Here is an 18,562-nt window from a genome sequence, read left to right as displayed (position 1 = left end):
TCATGTGGATAGCAGTGCTTACTGAGGGTTGAGAGGGGCTGCAAAGCACAAGGTACCACAAAATCCCAGAGACATCATCCCGGCATGTGGATCCTTAATGGCTTTTGGTGGTTTGACAGATGTGGGACGCAGAAAAATGAGATGTGCTAGGGCTGCAGCAGTCCCTGGGGCTCGGAGCTGGGTTTTGGGATGCAGATCTTTAAATCATCCTTAACAGTGACATGGGGGGCACTGGAGGAGGGACTTGGGTGAGAGGGGATTTTATTTTTTTTCAGGAAAGGAGTAAAAGAGTTCAGGGCTCTGGAGGAACACAGATCCTGGGAGCGTGCAAGCAGCAGAGGCCAGCCCTGGTCCTAATGCCCCAAACACCTGATGCAGAGACAAAAGATCAGCTCACCTGAGAACTAAGCTTTGCCTTTTGGTTTCCTGGGGATGAGGCAGGAGACGAAAGTTTTGGGGCTGTGCTAGGCCCCGGCAGACCCAGAGTAGGCTCTGGTGATCTCTCTGCCAGCTGCCTGCAGCCTCGCTGGGTGCTCCCAGCAGCTCCCCTCTGCAGAGCCCTGGGGAGCTCCCCGCTGCTCCCCGCGCAGCTGGCTCCCGTGTCCCTGTAAAGCTCTAACAGAACTCAGATGACTCACGACTGAAAGCACGAAGTGTTTATTTGCACATTAGGTGTATTAACTCTGCCTGAAAGCCAGCCACAGTTTCCTGTGCGGAGCGGCGAGGTGGGGCTGTGAGCGGCTGCTGGCCGGTAAGACTTTGCTCCGATGCACAGCGCCCGTGGGCCGGTGCTGTCACAGCACGGGGCGCTTCTAACTCACTGCCCCCCTCCTTCAGCAGGGGTGCAAAAGCTGCTGCTGCAAAACACCTTGCAGCACTGAAGGCGTGTAGTCTCCTTCTCACAAGGACTGAAATATTTCAGCTGTTCATGGTGGGGAACACAGAGAGCAGAAGGGAAAACTGCTCAGGAGTCTCTGTTCCTCCCCATGGCCACCACAGGCACTGGTGCACATCCTACCCTCCCCAGCCACCCTTACCTCCAGAAGTCTTCGAGCCTCTCTTCAGCTGGCATTTGCACGTCCAATTTGCAACAGACACGTCTAATTTTAAACATCCTCGTGGGGCTGGATGGGAGAGCGAGCTGCAGCCGCCCACCTGCGGGGCTCGGCGCTCTCCGGGGAGCTGCCTGCTGAGCCCCGGCTTCAGGCTGCTGCCGTCATTTGCCTTGCAAAGAACAATAAGGAAGAAAAAACCAAAACCTTTGGAAACTTTTAAATGCCAATTTGTTGTTGCCTGCTATATGGTGTTCCAGAAGAGAGTGAGTAATGCTGAAATACATTTTTTTTTTTTTCTGTCCATGAAGAAGGTGGGCAGCAGAGGATAACAGATCCTGAAGCAGCTCAATCACCCAGAACAACTAGCCCAGCAGCTGGCGAGGTTTAGTCATACATTTAAACTGAGTTATTTTTATGAATATTTCCTTTTCCAAAGCACTTCCCCTCTCAGCAGCCCTGCAATGCCGGTAGTCAATTACCACTGCCCCCTCCTTGGGTGAGGGAAGGAGCCCATCTCCAGCCCACGTCCCCCCCAAAAGTCTGGCAGCTTGAAGGTGCTGCGGGGCCAAGCATCGCTCGTCCCCGTCCCTTGCTCATCGAGAAGCCCGAAGAGCAGCCAAGGGCTGTTAACCCCCCTCGGGCTGCTGCATTGGAGGCAGGGCTGAGAAATATTTCAGGAATGGGGTAAAGGCAGCATCTGTTTTGTTCCATCTCCTGGCATATTGTAGGCAAAGCGGTTGGGTTTGGTAGCTTTGTTCTAACACCTGACCTCGCTTTGGTGTCTGATGCCCATGGTCCTGTCCGTCCCTGGCACCAGGACGGAGCTGGTGGTGCCAAGGTCACCGTCTCTTCACAAAGCAGACATCGTGGTGGGGACAAGGGGCTGATACCAAGAAGGAGCCAAGCACAAGCAGATGCAGCACATCTTTTGGGGAAGGAGTCGTGCTGGGTGCCTCAGAGCTCATCAGAAGCCTCCTGCTCACCAGAGATGTTGCTCGTCCTCGTCTCAAATGCTTGCCGAGAGGTTTCGCTTGTGAAGACGGATCCCAGGGACTGCTTGGCCCTTCGGCAGATGGTCCTCATACGTGACATGCAGTCCTTGCTGGTCATTATGTAGAGCAGGGGGTTGAGGGCACTGTTGAAGCTGGCCAGGCCCCTGGTCACCTGGTAGGAGATGTAGATGTCCCTTGAAGCCTGCGTGCAGGACCCTTGCTGTTGCCAGCGCCGGGACAGCAAGTTGAGGTTCCTGAAGATGTGGTAGGGGAGGAAGCAGACAGAGAAGAGGACCATCACGAGAACCACCAGTCTGATGCTTCTTCTCCTGAGGCTGGGGTCCATGGTGTCGTTCCTGCAGAGCACCACCACCACGTGGCAGTAGCAGCCGACGATGATGAGGAAGGGCACGACGAACCCAGTGACGGTGATGGCTGCGGTGTACGCCAAGTAACTGTCCAGGCTGTCCCGCTCCGTGGTGTCGTGGCACTGCGTCTCATTGGGGCCCATCTTGCTGAAGGCGAGGTCGGGGGCCACCTGCACCACCACCCACCCCCAGACCGCGGCGCTGAGCCCCACGGAGGAGAAGACATCCTGGCACCTACCCCGCGCCCGCAGCGGGTGCACGATGCCCAGGTAGCGGTGGAGGCTGATGCAGGTGAGGAAGCCGATGCTGGCGTAGAGGTTGAGGTGGAAGAGGCCCCGCGTGAGCCGGCACCAGGCCCTGCCGAAGGGCCAGGCCCTGCCCCGCAGGTAGTAGCTGACGAGGAAGGGCAGCGTGCCCACGTACAGCAGGTCGGCCAGGCCCAGGTTGCCCACCAGCAGGCTGAGGGGGCCGCGGGGGGCGGCCCACAGGTGCCACAGCCCCAGCGCGTTCCCCACCAGCCCCAGGGGGGTCACCACCAGGTAGACTCCGGGCAAGAAGCGATGGGCGAAGGCGGCGTTGACGGGGCATGAGGCGTTGCTGGAGTTGTCCCAAACCGGAGCCTGGGCCGCCATCGGGTGCTGCAGAAGCTGGCCCGGGGCTGGGGAGGAAGCAGGGCGGTGCTGGCAGCGGCGGTGCCTGGGGCGGTGCTTGCGGCAGCCTCAGGATCCGGCCCGGGGCTGTGGCTGCCCTCGCCTCCCCTCTCTGATGCCCTTTGGCCGGGGGGCACGGGGAGCAGAGAGCCCGGGAGGTGGATGGCTGAGGCCGTCCTCTGCTCAGCTCCCTGTTGTCAGCCCGCTGGAGGTATTTTGAGCCCGGCGCCAGGGCTCCCGGCTATTTCTGGTGGTGCTGGAGGGGGCGGGAGGAAGGGATGCATGCGCTGGGGTGGCCCCGCGATGCACCCGGTGGGAGAGCTCGGCAGTTCGCTGCTGTGGCTCTGTCCCGTCCTGTTGGGGTGAGGGTGGTCACCCCATCCCCAAAAACAGCCTCAACACCCTGCGACAGCTTACTGCTGCTGCCCACTTTGACATCCCTCCCCCAAATACAGACAAAATTCCTCTTCCTCTGAGCAGTTTTGATCCATACCTTGTTATTGCGTGCCTATGGGGTGAAATCTGAGGGCTGCAGGCATGCCCCAGGGTGTGCAACTGCAAAGAGGTTCCCGTGGGGATGTGGCTTTTCTGACTGCAGCGGGGTGGGGTATTTGTGGGACCGTGCTCCTGGCACGCCACTCCGTCCAGAATTTCGCTCACACTAGAGGTGCACCAATAGCAAAAAAATAAGAAAAAAATCTTGTTTTGTTGCTGAGCACTGCACCCTTGTGCCCAGGGAGGTATATAAAAGTGCTTAGTTTTACCAAGGGGCTCACCAGCCCTTTCTCAGCCATCTCCATGTGTTTAAAAATCATCATTCACAGGGCTGAATGGAAAAAAAAAAAAAAAAGACGGTTCTGCGTGGTGTTTACTCATGTGGTAGCCCACAGTTTCTCTTTCGGAGGCTACATGTGCTTGCTAGGAAATGACCTGCGCTGTATTGCTCACCGCCGGCTCAGCAGCGTGGCTGCCAGATCACACGCCCTGGTGCACGGATGTAGCAGCGGTGTGCGAGGGGAGCTGGGTTCTCCTTGGGCTTGGGGTTGAGTTTTAGGGGTGACCACAATTATCTATGGTTGCGGAGAGTTTAATGCACACCCCAAAGGGCAGGCAAAGCCCAGAACTCACGGTGTCGGGGGCTGCGATGAGCACAAACCCCACAAAGGCACGTTTCCAGGGCAGCAGGGTTTCGGGGGAACGGCAGGCGTTGTGAGCCTCACAATCGAATCTCAAGAGTCGATTTCCCTCTATTCTTGGGGAAAAATAGCTCTGATTTATTTGGAGTCGTTAATTCATTGTTTAGATGTTTTCTGCTGAGTGAATCAGGGAGAAGTGACATTTTGCTGCCAGAAAAAAAAAATCCAAGAGGTGTGTTGAGTCATTGCCGTGTGAGATAAGAATTGCAGGTTGCCACTTAAAAAGTGACCTTTTGGGGTTTTGTTGTCATCCAGAGGGGGCTGAGAGCTGGGAAATCACCTTGGTGGCCATGTCCCGCCGTGGAACTAGAACTGGCTTCAAACCAGGATTTTCAGTACGCTGAACATGTCTTCTCTGTGTCAACAGAGGAACATTGTGGTTTTAAGGTCTACGTGAGCCTCATGTCACTGCTTTTGTGGCACAGCCACTGCAGAGGTAAAAAGAAACAAAGAAAGCCCAGAAAAGCTGCAGCCGGGGCCAGGTTCGCTCTGCAGTTTGCTGCCTGCCAGAGGTTTGCCGTGTTCCGATAGCAAACTGAATTAACCACCTGTACTCGGGCAGCGCGCCAGCCGATCACAGTAAATAATTCTCTTTGTAAACAATGTTTTGATTTTACTGTGTGAGCAGTGAGACTTTTTTTTTTCTTTATTTTTTTTTTCTTCAAAGAGGTGGCTGAAAACGTCATTGACATCCCTTTTATTTTCAGCACCTGCAGGGGCCGGGGGAGCTGGCGAGCGGCTGCTTGGCCTCGCTGCTTTTTCCTGCTGCTGGCCCAGGGGCACATTTAATCCAGGCTGATACACTGCCACAGAGGTTTCAATGCTTTAATTCCGTGGATACATATCCAAATCGTGCATCCCTCGCGTGGACACGCAGCCTAGACCACTGCTGCCCAGCCGTGGGATGTGCAGTGCCTCTGCGAGGCCGTTATAGGGCATTTGGGCTTCGTTTCTGCATGGCCCTCAAGAGGCTTATTGCTGGGGGAAAACAAACGCAGAGCTGCTCAGCAGCTCTCCAGTCCATCGTCCCAATTTGTTTTCGCTTCTCCTGCCATTTGCTTTGGCCCTTAGCTTTCAGGGTACGTGCCTGGGTGCTAGGTGGTGTGTCTGGTGCCGCGGAGCGGTGCCTCCTCTGTCTGAGCTCCTCGCTCGCCGAAGCCCTGCCAAACCACCGGGGCTTTGGGGAGGAGGAGGCCAGGCAGGGCAGGAAGGGTCCTGTTTATACTGGAGGGCTGCGGGGAAGGTGAACGCGAGCTGCCGCGGGGACGCCTCTGCCAACACCCAGGCGTGCGGCGGCTGCTTGGCAATGGGATGCAATGGGACGGGTGGGTGCATTGCTGAGCCCTGGCACCAGGGGTCCCGCTGGGGGTCTCCCTCTGCCAGCCTCCGCAGAGCAGAGCAGTGCGCACGGTGCTCAGCAGAGGAGCAGCACCACCCGGCCCTCTCCAGAGCCCCACCGATCCGGGAAAGGACCAAGTCCCCGCTTCTCAGGTGGATTCATGCTTGGGACGGGGTTTCCCCATTTTGTGCAGCCTAAGAAACTGGGGGATGCTGCCCAGTAACCCAGCCCGGGGCAACAGGGTGCACGTGGGTGACGTGGGGATCCTGTTCCCTATCTCCACCCTCCTTTGTAGGCTAGGTCCGTTGGTTCTTCCTCGGTTTCCCCAGGGACGTGTCCTCCATCTCCGCCGAAACCACAGTGCCATGGGCTTGTGCCAGACTCTTTGCCGGGACGAGGCGTTGGCTCCGGGCTGCAACCAGGGTGGGCACGGCCACAAGTGCCCTCCTCATCCCCTCTGGAAAGGCAGAGCAGAGTGATGGGGTGGTGGGGGTGGTGACATGGCCCCCACGTCTGGGGAGCAGCAGGGGGGCACATGGAGCAGGGAAGTGCTGGCTGTGTTTGATCAAGGCAGTTGTGCACTCTGTTTACAATAGGGTCGTGCCAGGCTAATTAAAGGGATGGAAGAGCCCAGCCTCGGTGTACCCAGGCAGCCAGGCAGGAGCTGCAGGCACAGCCTCTGCGGCAGGGACAGGTCCAGCCCGGCTGCAGGGTGCAGAGCCACACGGGACCCACAATGCTCTCAGATTCAGACATCCAGAGCCCCCAAATTCAGGGCTGCTCCTGCTGCCGGATAGCTGGCGTATGTCTCCCGAGTGCGCCCGCCACCAGCGGGTGGTTTGTCTTGCCCTGGAGTAAATTTGGCTCGTGGCCGGGGAGGGGCAATGGGGTGTGCACGGGTACTCGGGGGTCCCATGGCTCGTGCTGGCTGGAACACCCCCATTCCCGGTCAGAGCTGTTGCCCAGAGGTCTCGGCTGCACCAAGGCCCTTGCTTACCGCAGGGGGTGCCGCTGGCAGGGCCGGGCAGGGTCTGGCCATGCAGAGCCTCCTCTGCGTCTCCAGGCGGCAGGAGCGGTTCTGGTTGGAGACGCGGGTGGAGATGCCCACGCCGCAGGTGGCCGAGCAGGCGCTCCACTCCGTGCCCCACGGCCGGCACGGGTACGGCACCGCCGGGGACGCTGCCGCGGGGGCTGGATGGAGACAGAGGATGGAGAAAGAGTGGTTGGAGCCCAGCACCACGCAGCATGCCCAGGATGGGTGCTGCGGCGTAACCCTGCATGTCGGGGAGATGTGCAGCGAGGTGCCTCCTGTTGGTGCTCACCAAACCCTCACCACCACGTCCTCCTCTTACCTGCCCCGGCATCCTGGAGCAGGTGCCGGTCTCCAGCCTCGCAGACCCACTCGGGGCAGCACTTGCCCGGGACGTCCACGCGCCGCGGGTGGGGACAGTCCGGGGTGGGCAGGCGCACGTCCTCCTGGCAGAGCGGGACGCAGGTGAAGCCCCCGTCCAGGCAGCGGCACTGCAGCTTGCAGCTGGGCTGGAAAACCTCCCCGTCCCGATAGACCCGGCCGTTCACCTCGCAGCCTTCCTCCACGTCTTCAACTGCAACGACAGCCCCGGAGCCCGTCAGGGACAAGGTGACGGTGAGGTGGGGATGGCGGAGGGGTTCCTGAGGGTGGCGGGGAGGGGTGCAAGGCGCAGAGGTGCAGGGTGGGCGCAGGTTTGCTGCTGTTCACCTGCAGCAGTATGTGCAACACTCCACTTCCCCTTCCCTGCCCTCTCTGCTGAGCTCACGTTTTTTCAGAGCAGCAGCTCACCAGTTGGTGAGGAACTCCCTGCCCTCTGGCTCTGCCTACATCTCTGAGGGTTTTCAGACTTGAAAAAATTTCTTTGCAATTTCTCTGCAGCACCTCAGCGTCCAGCCCCAGCAGGGCGACTGGTGCTGCAGCATCCCTGGGCCCACCCTGGCTCAAATCACCCCGAAAACCCAGCTAGAAACCACTGTGAGAGCTGGGGCAGCAGCACAGCCCCGAGGCCGGCTGCGTGCATCATCCTCAGTGGAGCCGTGTCCAGGTCCCTGGGCACGGTGCCTGGAGCCCGGGGGGTTCGGGCGCTGCGGTGCTCACAGTTGCAGGTGGCTCCGGTCCCCGTGCTGTAGTCGCAGACGAGGCCCTGGCTGCGGTCGCAGACGTGGAGGAAGTCGCAGGGCTCTCCCAGGCGCCGGGCGCACACCTTGCAGCAGCCGCAGCCGTCCAGGACCAGGGGGGACCCGCGGGGGCAGCGGGGCGGCACCCAGGGGCAGTAGCATGGCCGGCGGCACAGCTGGGCGCACACCTGCGGGGACAAAACCATCGCTGGCTGCCTGGCTGACGGCTGCTATTTCACTGGGATGGCCAGGAAACCCTCTCTGAAAGTCGGTCGCGGTGGGGTGGGGGCAGAGTTTTGGTGGAGGGAGGTTCTGCACATCCATGGGAATATGGCAAAGCAGCCCGGAATGGTACCAGCCTCGTAGGGCGTGATGGGCCAAGACATGGGGCAACGTATTTGCAGTGGGGGAACAGAAGCCAAGTGAAGCTCACTGCTGTCCTTTCTGGTCCACCAGCCTCCTCTGCCCGGCTCACCGGGTGAGGAGCATGCAGACAGGGGCTTTCAGGGAACGGGAGCCGAATTTCTCCTCCCAGCTACGTGGAGTAATGACTTTGGCAGGTCTGTGCGCCACGGTTGTTTGTCTGCCCTGCTGGCTGTTTTCCAGGGCCGTGCCTGCAGGGGCTGACCCAGGCAGGTAGGCGTTCATGCCCGCGGCTCGTGCTGCACACACCGTTACCCTGGCACAAACAGCTTTTGCAGGCAGCGCTTGTCTTGTGTCTGACAGGGACGGCTGCTGGGGCTGTTGTATGTTGGGCCTGAAGCCAAATGATTTGGAATTTGCAATTTGGAAGTGAATTCTTTCCAATCCTGGCCTGGACAATGCCGGTGTGTATGTGAGCCATGCCTGCACGTGAGCCCTGCGCTCCCCTCCTGCAGCACTCTGCCCGCGGCGCCTCCAGCACCTGCGATTTGGCAGCAGCTCAGCCAACGTGCAACCCAAACCAGCCCTGTGCTGATCCAGACACGGGTGTCTGCTGAGCCTGCCAGGAGATGATGGATTCAGCTGGAGCACGTGGGTTTTAGAAACCATCTTCCTCTCTTTTTTTAGAATTTCTCCCTCCAGCATCAAGCCTGGCATGACCAGCTAGGGATGGGTACAGGTGTGCTGTCTGCTCACCTGCTTGCAGCAGTTCAGCTCACCAGATGGTTTTTTATTGGCCTGTAGAAATGCCTGTGCCAGGAACTAGAGATAAAATATGTCCAAAACGGGCTGGGCAATCCCTGCCCTGTTCCAGTTTTATCAATGAGCAGCGGAAGCCAGCGAGACCCAGGCAGGGACCGAAGGACCAGCTGTGGTGTGATGGCAAGGTTTGGGCTGGGGACAAGAGGCTGCTGGTGATGCTCCAGAAATTCACCGAGTGCTCCCAGGGTAGGAGCCATTCCTCAGTCACAGCTTAGCAGGGAGCCAAGAGCATTTTTCATCTTTCAGGTTTCTATTACAGAACAATGTTTTAGAGAGATTAGCCAAGCCAACTCCATTAATCCATTTCCCCTTGCTCCCTGTAATTAACTTGTCGTTAGATGACAATGTGGCTCCTATTAGAGATTTTAAGTGCCTGGGAAAGCAGTCAAATGGGCACGGAGCTGCTGTGATGTCCCTGCCTGCACAACGTCTGACTTGGGATTCAAGCAGCGATGAGAAGAATTTGGAGCTGCGCTCTCCCCCTGCCTTTCAAAGCTCTGCACAGGGAGCGATGCCATGCAGAAACGAGAAGGAAAAAACAAATCATAGAACAACCCAAATCCTGTCGGAGGTATCCATCAGCTCCGTGTGAGCATCCCGGGGCAGGCAGAGAGCTGGGTACCCCTGGGGCTGGTGCTCGCTGCCCGGCCAGCACGGAGCGAGGAGCCTGCGGGAGCCGGCACGAAGCCACAGGGAAGGGAAGGCTGCAGGGACGGGGCGAGCAAGCCCAGCACGTTGCTGCCATTCCTGCACCACGGCGGCGTTTGGCCCACGAGCATTAAGACCCTGCTGGTTAATTTGAACTCTCCCAAGCACAGCTCTGCCTCTGCGAGACTGCAGCAACGCAGCCTGCCTGACAGCAGGAGCTAGGGCTCGAGCCAGCACCGGAGCCTGAGCCTCCTTTTGGGCGAGCCGGGTGCTTCCCCGAGCGAGGCTAAAGCCACCCGGCACCCCGTCTCCCTTACCTTGGAGAGGATGCAGAGCAGGGAGAGGAAGAGGAGCTGCTTCTCCAGCCGGAGCCTCATGCTGCTCGCCCCGTGGCACTTCAGCGCATCGCCCCCCGGGCGGCCAGAGGCAGCAGCGTGTTCGCAGGCTTTAAAGCCCCGAGTGGGTCCCGCTGGTGTTTATACTCTCCCTGCTCTGATGTCACTCCCAGGCTCCAATATAAACAGGAGTAGGTTTGGACGAGCCTCAAGATTTGCTTCTTTTCTTTTTTTTTTTTTTTTTTTCCAGCCCACATTCCAGCTGACATTTCCACTCCCCTCAAGGTGAGAGCGTGCTGCCTGCCAGGAGAGCAAGCGAAGGGAAGGGACGCTGTCCCCAGGGACGTGGGCATGGCAGAGGGGGCCGGGGTGCCCACGGGGATGGGCAAAGCCTCTGCCTGCTGAGTGTGGGCTGCCAAACAGAGCCGGCACCATTCTCCAGGGCTGTGAATGATCTGGGGTAGCTGTCCACCCAAAATCCAGTCTGGGACATCCAACTCTGGCACTGCTGATTTCAAGCCTTGTAAACCCAAATTCCGCTCCTGAAAAAGCTGCAACCGAGTCCACGAGGACTTCGAAGCGGGTGACGGGTCCCCAGCCCCAAGCACTGCTGTCCCCGAGCTCAGCCCCGCGGGCACGGAGCTGCCGCACGCGAGCACGGGGAGGGCAGGGATGGAAGGGTGCGGGGCCAGCTCTGCGGTCACCGCCAGGATTCTCTGCTCCGGCTCTGCCCTGCTAGCTGCTCTCGGGTTGTTAACGAGGCCGTGGCAGCCCGTGCTGCTGTTCGGTCCCCTGTGTCCGGGAGCGGTGCAGCCGCAGTGCCTCTACCAGCAGTGGCTCGAGAGGAGCCAGAGCCCTGATGCAGCCTCGCTGCGGGGGACAGGGAATTTAATTCATTGTCCCGGGCTTGTTTATTGGCACATCCAGATTAACGGGCATGACTTCATTTTCCAGTTAGAAACCAGGATCTCGTGCTGATAAGGGAAGGAAAGCCACCTCTTGTACCCACGGGGCTCTGCCTGCCCCGAGCGTGGCCCTGTGCTCACGGTGTCCCCGTGTCCCCAGGCTCACGGTGTCCCCATGTCCCCAGGCTCACGGAGTCCCCGTGTCCCCAGGCTCACGGTGTCCCCATGTCCCCAGGCTCACGGTGTCCCCATGTCCCCAGGTCACTGCACAGGGCTGTGGGCAGCGAGGGGCAGCGCAGGAGCCCTCGCACAGGTTCTGGTTTGTGAAGCAGCACGTTAGCAGCTCACTTTCTAAATACTCACTTACAACCCTTCCCCTCTGGAGCATGTACCCCATATGTGTCCTGTACCATGTGTGTGATTTCATAGCTACTAATTAATTCCACATGTTGTGCTCCACAGTTTCCATGGTATTATTGTCAGCTTTTTTTTTTTTCTTTTTTTTGTGGTCAGTTGTGCAAGAAAATAGTTGATACAGGGATCTGAGTACATCTCCTTTGAGTTAGCCGCTGGCAAGCTCTGCCGTTTCTATAGGAATGAAGGAACTAACCCAGCGAATTTACATTTTAGACAGCTGTGTTTTTTTTCATGGCTGTGACATTTAACATGCCATCGTGAATAGCTCTGTGAGTGTGCACCCTGCTCATCTGGAATTGCACCCATCTGCAATAAGCTGTAGCTTCTTTTTGCTTCGGACTCTCCCCATCTTTGCTCTGCGCCGGGTGCTGAGCATCCCCGGGGCTGGCTGAAGTTGGTGCAGGGCTGGACGTCAGTCTCTGCTGGGCACCAAGGCTGTCCTGCTGCTTTCTGGGTCTATTCCTCTTTGTATGAATAGGGAAATTGTCACAGGTAGGGGCAAGAGCAGCCCTGCACCTTGGAGGAGGGGACGTTCTTGCTCCTGGGCAGCCGAGGCTCAATCCCCGCAGCAGGGTGGCTGCAGGAGGGAGGGTAGCCCTGCTGGGGAACCTGGGCAGATGCCACACTCAGGAGAGCCAGGAGCCCCGAGATGAAGAGGAGACATCCCAGGTCTCCCCTGGCTGCTGAGCCCTTTGGGATGGCTGCTGGCTCTTTTTCGTGAGACTTCTGGAAACACCCTGGCTTTGGGAACCTTGGAAATACCTATGTTTTTGGCAGGATGGTAAAGTTGTTTCCTACCCAGAATGAACTGCTCCAGCTTCAGGCAGCAGAGCTGAGGGCTCGTTATGGCCATTTCCATCCCATCCAGCCAGCTTCATTCCCCCTTGCTCTTGCACCTTTACTGGGCTGGACAACTGGCCATGGCGAGGGGCGAGGGACGGGCCCGGCAATCCTTTACCTTGAGGTCACTGCTTCTACCCCGAGCCCGGGCTAGGAGAGACTGAAAGTATTTACCATCTGGTGACCGGCCAAGTGACTTGTGAGAAAAGAATTCAGGGCTGCCGTCCAGTTCCTGATGGTCAGGCAACGGCAGCAGAAACCTCGGCTTGGGCTGGGACCGGCCGACCCCTGCGGGCTGCCAGCCGCGGGGCCGGGGGCGAGCACAGCCCTCTGCCACCCCAAAAGGGTCTGCTGGACGGGAGCAGGTGACGGGAGGCTGGTCCTGGCTTGGTTTTGGGGTGCTTTGAAGTAGATTGCATTAAAAAGAAGCTGATAAATGGGGCTCTGTGCTCGTGACCAAAACCCTGCGGTTGCCAAGAGGAAGGAGCTGAGAGATTGCCTGGGGGAGCAAATGGACTATCACAACTGAGAAATGGCTTCCTTAGCCAAAACTGTGGGAAAACCTCATAATTCAAACAGAGGGGCTTATCCCTGCCACGGCCCAGCCATGTATCAACTGTTGTGAAAGGAGAAAGCTTTTTCTCAATAGGCATATCAAACCCCGGGCAAGATTTCTGTGAGATTTTCTGCTGAAGCCCAGACAAGAGCTATTCGTAATCGTCCCCATAAGTTAAACATTCAGATAACCCATGGAATAAGAATTTTGTAAAACAAAGCCTGGAAACCTCAGCCTGATGAGTCTTCCCATTATTATTTGGAAAACAGTGTCAGAAATCATCACGTATCAAATATTATGGTCCCCTGAGAGTTTATTTTTGGTATGAAGCATCACCAAGCATAAGCTTCTTTTAAAATCTCGCTACAAGTTTTGTCTTTCAGACAAGATATAAAACCCAGACCCTGACCTTGCGTGGTTCCTGACAGACCCTTGGTATTTTCCATGGAGCTGCATGGCTAACTCTTGTTTCCTGATCAAATTGCTCATGCTTTTCGGCTATCTCTGTTTTCTCTTGTGGTTTTGGCCTAAAATAAGCCGTGTTTTTCCTCCGGTTCTTGTCTTGGTGGGGTGTGCTGCGTGTTCTCAGGCAACTTCCATGCCTCTTGCAGCACCAACGGTGCTGCGAACAGAGGCGTGCACAGAGCCAGCGATGCCTTGGGGTGTCACCAAACTCCCCTTCTGATTGCAGCCGGCTCTGCCTGGTGGAGGGAGAGCTTGGGCAACGTCCGTGCTTCCTCCCGGCCTTGGCTGTGGGACTCCGCGAGGGCCCTGCAGGATGATGTGCGGTGCGCGAGGTGTGGCTGTGATTTTGTGGCCGTTTCCTTCTCCAGAAGCTGGCCTGGCGCTCGGCCCCGCTGCACCCACCCCTTCCCCACGTCCCGCAGCACCGGGCTGCAGGGGCTGAGGGCCCAGCAGACGCTGAGCATGAACCTAGAGGAGCCTTGCACCCAGGCTGAGGAGGAGGAGGTGCCAGGAGGCTGCAGGGACCTGCCTGAGCACCCCGTGCAACGGGCACGTCTCAGCACCCACGGCGGGTGGAGGAGCGCACAGAAGGGCTTTCAGCTTCGGCACTGGGCACCTTGACAGGGCTCACCATGGGCACTGCGAGGAGGACAGGAGAGCTGCCCGTCCACCTGCCAGGCCCCCCTGCTTTGTTCACCACCAGCCCAAATTGTCACCATCAAAAACTTGTTGGTGAGGGGAGATGCTGCCGCTCCTCGGGGCTCACACCGGCGGCTTTGGGGCGAGCCCTGCCTCCTCCCTGCACCCAAGGGAATGAAGCCAGCACTCGGCTGGCTCTCCATCTCCTAAACAAGCATCCCACCAGACTATAAAGTCTGAGACCAGCACTGCCTGCGTGTGTGGAGGGGTCCCAGGCCCCCAGCTCTCCCCCACGCCCCTTCCTGACGCCGGAGCCATCTCCCAAACATGCACGTCCCACAAAGCAGCTCCTCTTCTCCGCATCCCCAGCCAAGGCAATAAAGGCACGACTGAAACCTTTAGTGTGTGTGTGGGATCCAGTCGAGAAAAACAAGCCTCTGGGTCTCACTACGGTTATAAAAGCAACGATGTCGCCCGGAAAGTATGTACCAGCGAGCGGAGCGCCGCCTGCGTCGAGAGGGGTGAGCGGAGGAGGTGGGCACCGGCTCAAATATGACTCAAAATCAGGGGAAATTATTTCTGATGAACGTAATTACTCCGGCTCCAGCCCTGATCAATACGAGGAGCTGAAACGCTCATAAACCGGCCGGGAATGCGAGCTATGCAGGGTGATTTGTAAAAGGTGTTTGGCTCCGGGCTGCTGCCTGCTGTCAGGCTGCCCACGGGCTGGGGACCTGCCGCGGGGGGGGGCAGAGGGGTGGCTTGCTAATTGCAAACCCACGGCCCCTAACGAGAATCCCCCACGAAGAAGCAGAGGCGGCTGCCTCACGTAGGTCCCGATGCTAATTACGAGCAAGCAGACGGCCGGGCTGGGCTGGTTTCACACCCCGACCGCAAGGCGAGAGCCCAGGCTGGCCCTTCGCAGCCAGGCTGCCTCACGCTGCCCCCCCACCGTGGCATGGGGGTGTTGGGTGGGCTGGCACCCCCGCAGGGCGCGGAGGTCCCCTGCAGACCGGTGCTTTCTTTGATGTGGTGAGGAAAGGGGGCTGACAGGGTCCTTCTTGTCTTGCTGATCCCCTGGGAGACCGGGCACCCCCCTGCGGAGGTCTCCTGCTTTTCTTCTCCTCCAGGAAGCGTCCCCGGGCACCACGACGCAGGGAGGCAGCGGCGGGAGATGAAGATCAGCAGAGCTCCTGGGCTGGGAGCTCCCCTGGGACTGCCGGAGCAGGAGGAGCAGGGAGATGGAGCATTTCACCAGCCCACGCTGCTCTGCGGATCCGAGCTGCTGCTGCATGCTGGCATCTCCACCTTCTGGGGCAGCATCTCCATCTCCTGGGGTGCCCTTTTCACCTTCTGGGGTGACATCCCCATCTTCTGGGGTGTCCTCTCCATCTCCTGGGGTGACATCTCTATCTTCTTTGGTGACATCTCCACCTTCAGCCAGCAGGGTGAGGCTGCAAGGCACGGCCCCCACCTGCCTTGCCCTGATGTTACTCCCACGAGATGCTGGCTTAGCAAACTCCCCATTTCTTATTTAACGGGTCTTTGCTGGCTCTCACCACGCTAGCCCTGCCCTCTGTCCAACAAAACTCCGCGCTGTGCCGTGGAAATAGGTCCCTGCGGGTTCCCTCCGTCTCGGTGGTGAGGGGAGGCTGCTCTGGAAGGTTTTGCTCTTCTGCCTGGGGCACTTTGTGGTGATCACAGAAAAGAAAAGCAGCCCCCCTGTGACTCTGGGGGATGTGTCAGGTTCTGGATTAGCGTCTGCTTCTGAGCTGGACCCCTTCCCCACGGGCTGCGTTTTTTGCTTGTTTAACTGGGCTGGTTCTGGCTCTGCCGAGCAGATCAGCTCCTCGCTGCCTCCAGACGTGCCCCTGAACGCTGCTCCCCCAGGGGGTGCTGCTGGTGAGCTCCAGGAGGGGGCTCGGACAGCCTGGGGTGAGAGGAGCCCGTGGAGCACCTCTGCCTGACCCAGCACCCTGCCAGACCCAGCACCCTGCCCGAAGGAGCATCAGCACCCCGCCAAGCACCAGCACCCTGCCCAGCTGGCTGCAGCACCCTGGCCACCGTGGAAACTGGGACGGGCTGGGCTGGGAATTGCAAAGCTTCCTTCCCGGAGTCCTCAAACACAGACCGTTTGAGGCTGGGTTTCCACCTGCAGCAGGGCTTTGGGGGGAAATACAGAATGGGAGGGTTTGGCTGCGGGGTCTGCCTGCGCCCGGCTGGTGGTGGCAGCCCGGCCGTGGCTCTGCCCGTCCTGCTCCAGCCAGGCTTTCCTCTCCTGGTTGGAGCTACCAGGGCTCCGAGGGAGCATCTCAGGAGGCAGCTCCTCTTGTGGACCCGGCTCCAGGAAACACAGCCCGGCAGCTCGCACTGACAGCAAGGACACACATCTGCTCCGGCTGGGTGAAGGACAAGCCTCCTGCAGGTGCTGCCAGGCCAGGAGTGCGGGCAGAGCGCTGTGTGCACCCAGACCTCGCTCGCAGCCCGGCTGGAGGCTGCATTTCAGGTGCTTTTGGCTGCTGTGCATGCTGTCCGTGCTGCGCTTCTGATGTCTGCTCCTCCGAGCGCAGAGCTCCCCAGGCCACGTGGAGAAATCCTGGCCTCCCTCGGCCGGGACGTCGCTGGAAACCACATGCAGCACGGCGGGGTTGGGGTTAGGAGCGCCGCTTCCCAGCGGCTCGCTGCACGCTCTGCGGCCACAATCTGATCGCACTCAAACCCCAGTTTTCTTTACTCCCCCCGGTCCTGCTGAGATGTGGTCTGCCGCCTGCCCGCGCGAAGCCACGACGGTGCCTGCCCTCCAGAAAGCAGGCTGTGCTTCGCCTGCCAGGGATTTGAACACAAACGCCGTGCCGACCGCAGTCCTCGAGCGCAGGGCAGCGAGCCGAGGGCTGTCAAAGCCAGGGGGAAGCTCCTCTGAGCAGCATGGCGCACAAAGCTGAGCAGCAAGTGCCGTGTTCTGCCATCTCCCCATGCCCACTCAGACCTCCTGGTGCTGCTGCTGCCCATCTCCAGAGGTGATGGTCCCCATCACAAAGGCTACGTGGCCGTGAGGAGGTGATGGAGCTGCTGGCTGCTTGGAGCTGGCCACGTCGTGCACAGCCTGGTTGTCCTCCCCGTACCCACGCATGGCCACGGGCACCTGCTCTGAGCCGTTTTTCCCCTCGCAGGCCCTTCCCCTCCTTGGGCCAGTCTGCGAGGCGAGAGCCCAGCCTGTCTCCTCCTGCCTCGGAGCGCTGGCCCCTGGAAACATCTGCAAGGAAATAGCTGAAGGTATTGAAAGGGGAGCCAGGAAACGCTCTGAATTTTTTTTCTAAATATAATGACACTAATGCTGTTTGCAGTGTTAAAAATAGAAATCCAGAGAACCTGCCTTTTTCCTGTTTTCTTGGAGCTCTCGCTATCCTGCTTGTCTCTGCAGTCTGAGGATCCACATGAAAATAAACCCAAAAGAAAACGTCTCAGCAGCAAGCAAAGCCAAGCAAGGTGGCTTTGGCCTCAGCTCCAGCTTCCCCAGGCAGGGCTCTGCCCGTCAAGCAGCATGGGGAGCTTGGGGCAGTGGGCAAGGGGAGAGGGAGAGGGGCTGGGGGGCTGCGGAGGGACCTGCCATGGTCCTTCCTGGTGTGGTCCTTCCTGGTGTGGTCCTTCCTGGTGTGGTCCTTCCTGGTGTGGTCTTTCCTGCCGTGACCAGCAGAGCCGTGCTCACTCTGGAGCGGGATGTGCTGGTGCACCGCTGCACCTGCGCCCATCTCTCCTGCTGGAGACATTTCCCTGGGTGCCTGGGGTCAGGCAGGAGCCCCCAGGCACATCCCTCCCCACACTACGGCGGCTCTCTGCAGCCACCCTCGGTGCAGAGGGGAGGGTTTTGCTGCCAGTCTCTCACCAGGTCATTTTAAAACGACCACCTTCAACACCTGCACCACCGAATGCAAGAGGCTGGCGGGTCCGAGCTCGCTTTGGCAGCACCAGGCTGCACCAAGGCACCCGAGAGCTCAAGGGAACGGGAGGTGGGAGCCTGCTCCTGCCCTGCATGGGGAAAAGATCAATGCCGGAGCACGGCGGTCCTGCCAGGGAGGCAGTCTGAGAGCAGCAGCACGCCTTTCATCCAGCAGGCAATGCCGCCCCCGGGTCAGCGCGGTTTCCTGCCCGCTGCAGGTGTTCAGACGAAAAGCTCCACGCTCGTGTTTCAGCAGGGCAACGCGGGCCCTGCGTGTCTTGGATGGAGCCTGCGGGCTGATTTATTGCAGGCTCCGCTCGAGGTGCCTCGGGAGAGCAGGCCCTGGCAGGGGATGAGAGGCGGGCGTGCGGCCGGGTGGATCACAGCGAACAAAGGGCGGCGTTGTGGTAGGGCTGCCTGCAGCACCGCCGCCGGGAACAGGAGGATGAATGAGGCCACGGGGCTGGGGCACGTTCCTCTGCTTTCCCTGCCCCTTCCTCACGTGGTGAGGGGCCGGGTGGGCAGCCCTGGGCTCCTGCTCTGTCCTGGGAAGCCCTGAGGCAGACAGGCCCTGGGTGGGAGCCTCGCTGGGAACCCTCTCCACCCGCAGCGTCCTTCCCCCAAAAGGCTGAGATCCCCGTCCTCCGTCAGCTCACCTGCCTGACCCCAGGTTGTTCTTCCCAAAGCCCTCAGTTAGCGGGAAATAAGGTGTTTGAGACGTCACCAGGCTATCACGAGCCACTCCATGGGCTGCTTCTGTGTCCCAGACCCCGAGCCTGCAGGGGAACGGGATCCTGTCCCCAGCTGTCCCCTGCACCCGGCCGCAGAATTAACCAGGGCTGACCGGGAGCTCTTTGTGGACAGAGCCACGGCCGTGGGGACAGACA

The 18,562-nt window shown here is 59.2% G+C and overlaps 2 protein-coding genes and 1 long non-coding RNA gene across 3 annotated transcripts; 1 reads left to right on the top strand and 2 right to left on the bottom strand.

Annotated features, from left to right (window-relative positions):
* Window positions 1–1,256: 1,256 nt before the first annotated feature.
* On the bottom strand, window positions 1,257–3,822 carry LOC106041081 (P2Y purinoceptor 1-like). Its single transcript, XM_013189330.3, has one exon. The coding sequence runs from the start codon at window positions 3,045–3,047 to the stop codon at window positions 2,010–2,012; it is 1,038 nt and encodes a 345-aa protein (XP_013044784.3). The 5' UTR covers window positions 3,048–3,822; the 3' UTR covers window positions 1,257–2,009.
* Window positions 3,823–5,914: 2,092 nt separating this feature from the next.
* On the bottom strand, window positions 5,915–10,073 carry CCN5 (cellular communication network factor 5). The gene is made up of 5 exons (XM_048072558.2): window positions 9,899–10,073; window positions 7,729–7,936; window positions 6,953–7,204; window positions 6,598–6,791; window positions 5,915–6,057 (listed from the first exon to the last, which is right to left on the bottom strand). The coding sequence occupies exons 1-5, from the start codon at window positions 9,956–9,958 to the stop codon at window positions 6,049–6,051; spliced, it is 723 nt and encodes a 240-aa protein (XP_047928515.1). The 5' UTR covers window positions 9,959–10,073; the 3' UTR covers window positions 5,915–6,048.
* Window positions 10,074–13,568: 3,495 nt separating this feature from the next.
* On the top strand, window positions 13,569–17,110 carry LOC136786472 (uncharacterized). Its single transcript, XR_010825214.1, has 2 exons — window positions 13,569–14,259; window positions 14,869–17,110. It is a non-coding gene; the product is annotated as an uncharacterized lncRNA (long non-coding RNA).
* Window positions 17,111–18,562: the final 1,452 nt, after the last annotated feature.

This window comes from Anser cygnoides, chromosome 16 (assembly GCF_040182565.1).
Source record: "Anser cygnoides isolate HZ-2024a breed goose chromosome 16, Taihu_goose_T2T_genome, whole genome shotgun sequence".
NCBI classification, from domain to species: Eukaryota; Metazoa; Chordata; class Aves; order Anseriformes; family Anatidae; genus Anser; species Anser cygnoides.
This window is presented reverse-complemented; position numbering and strand designations above follow the sequence as displayed.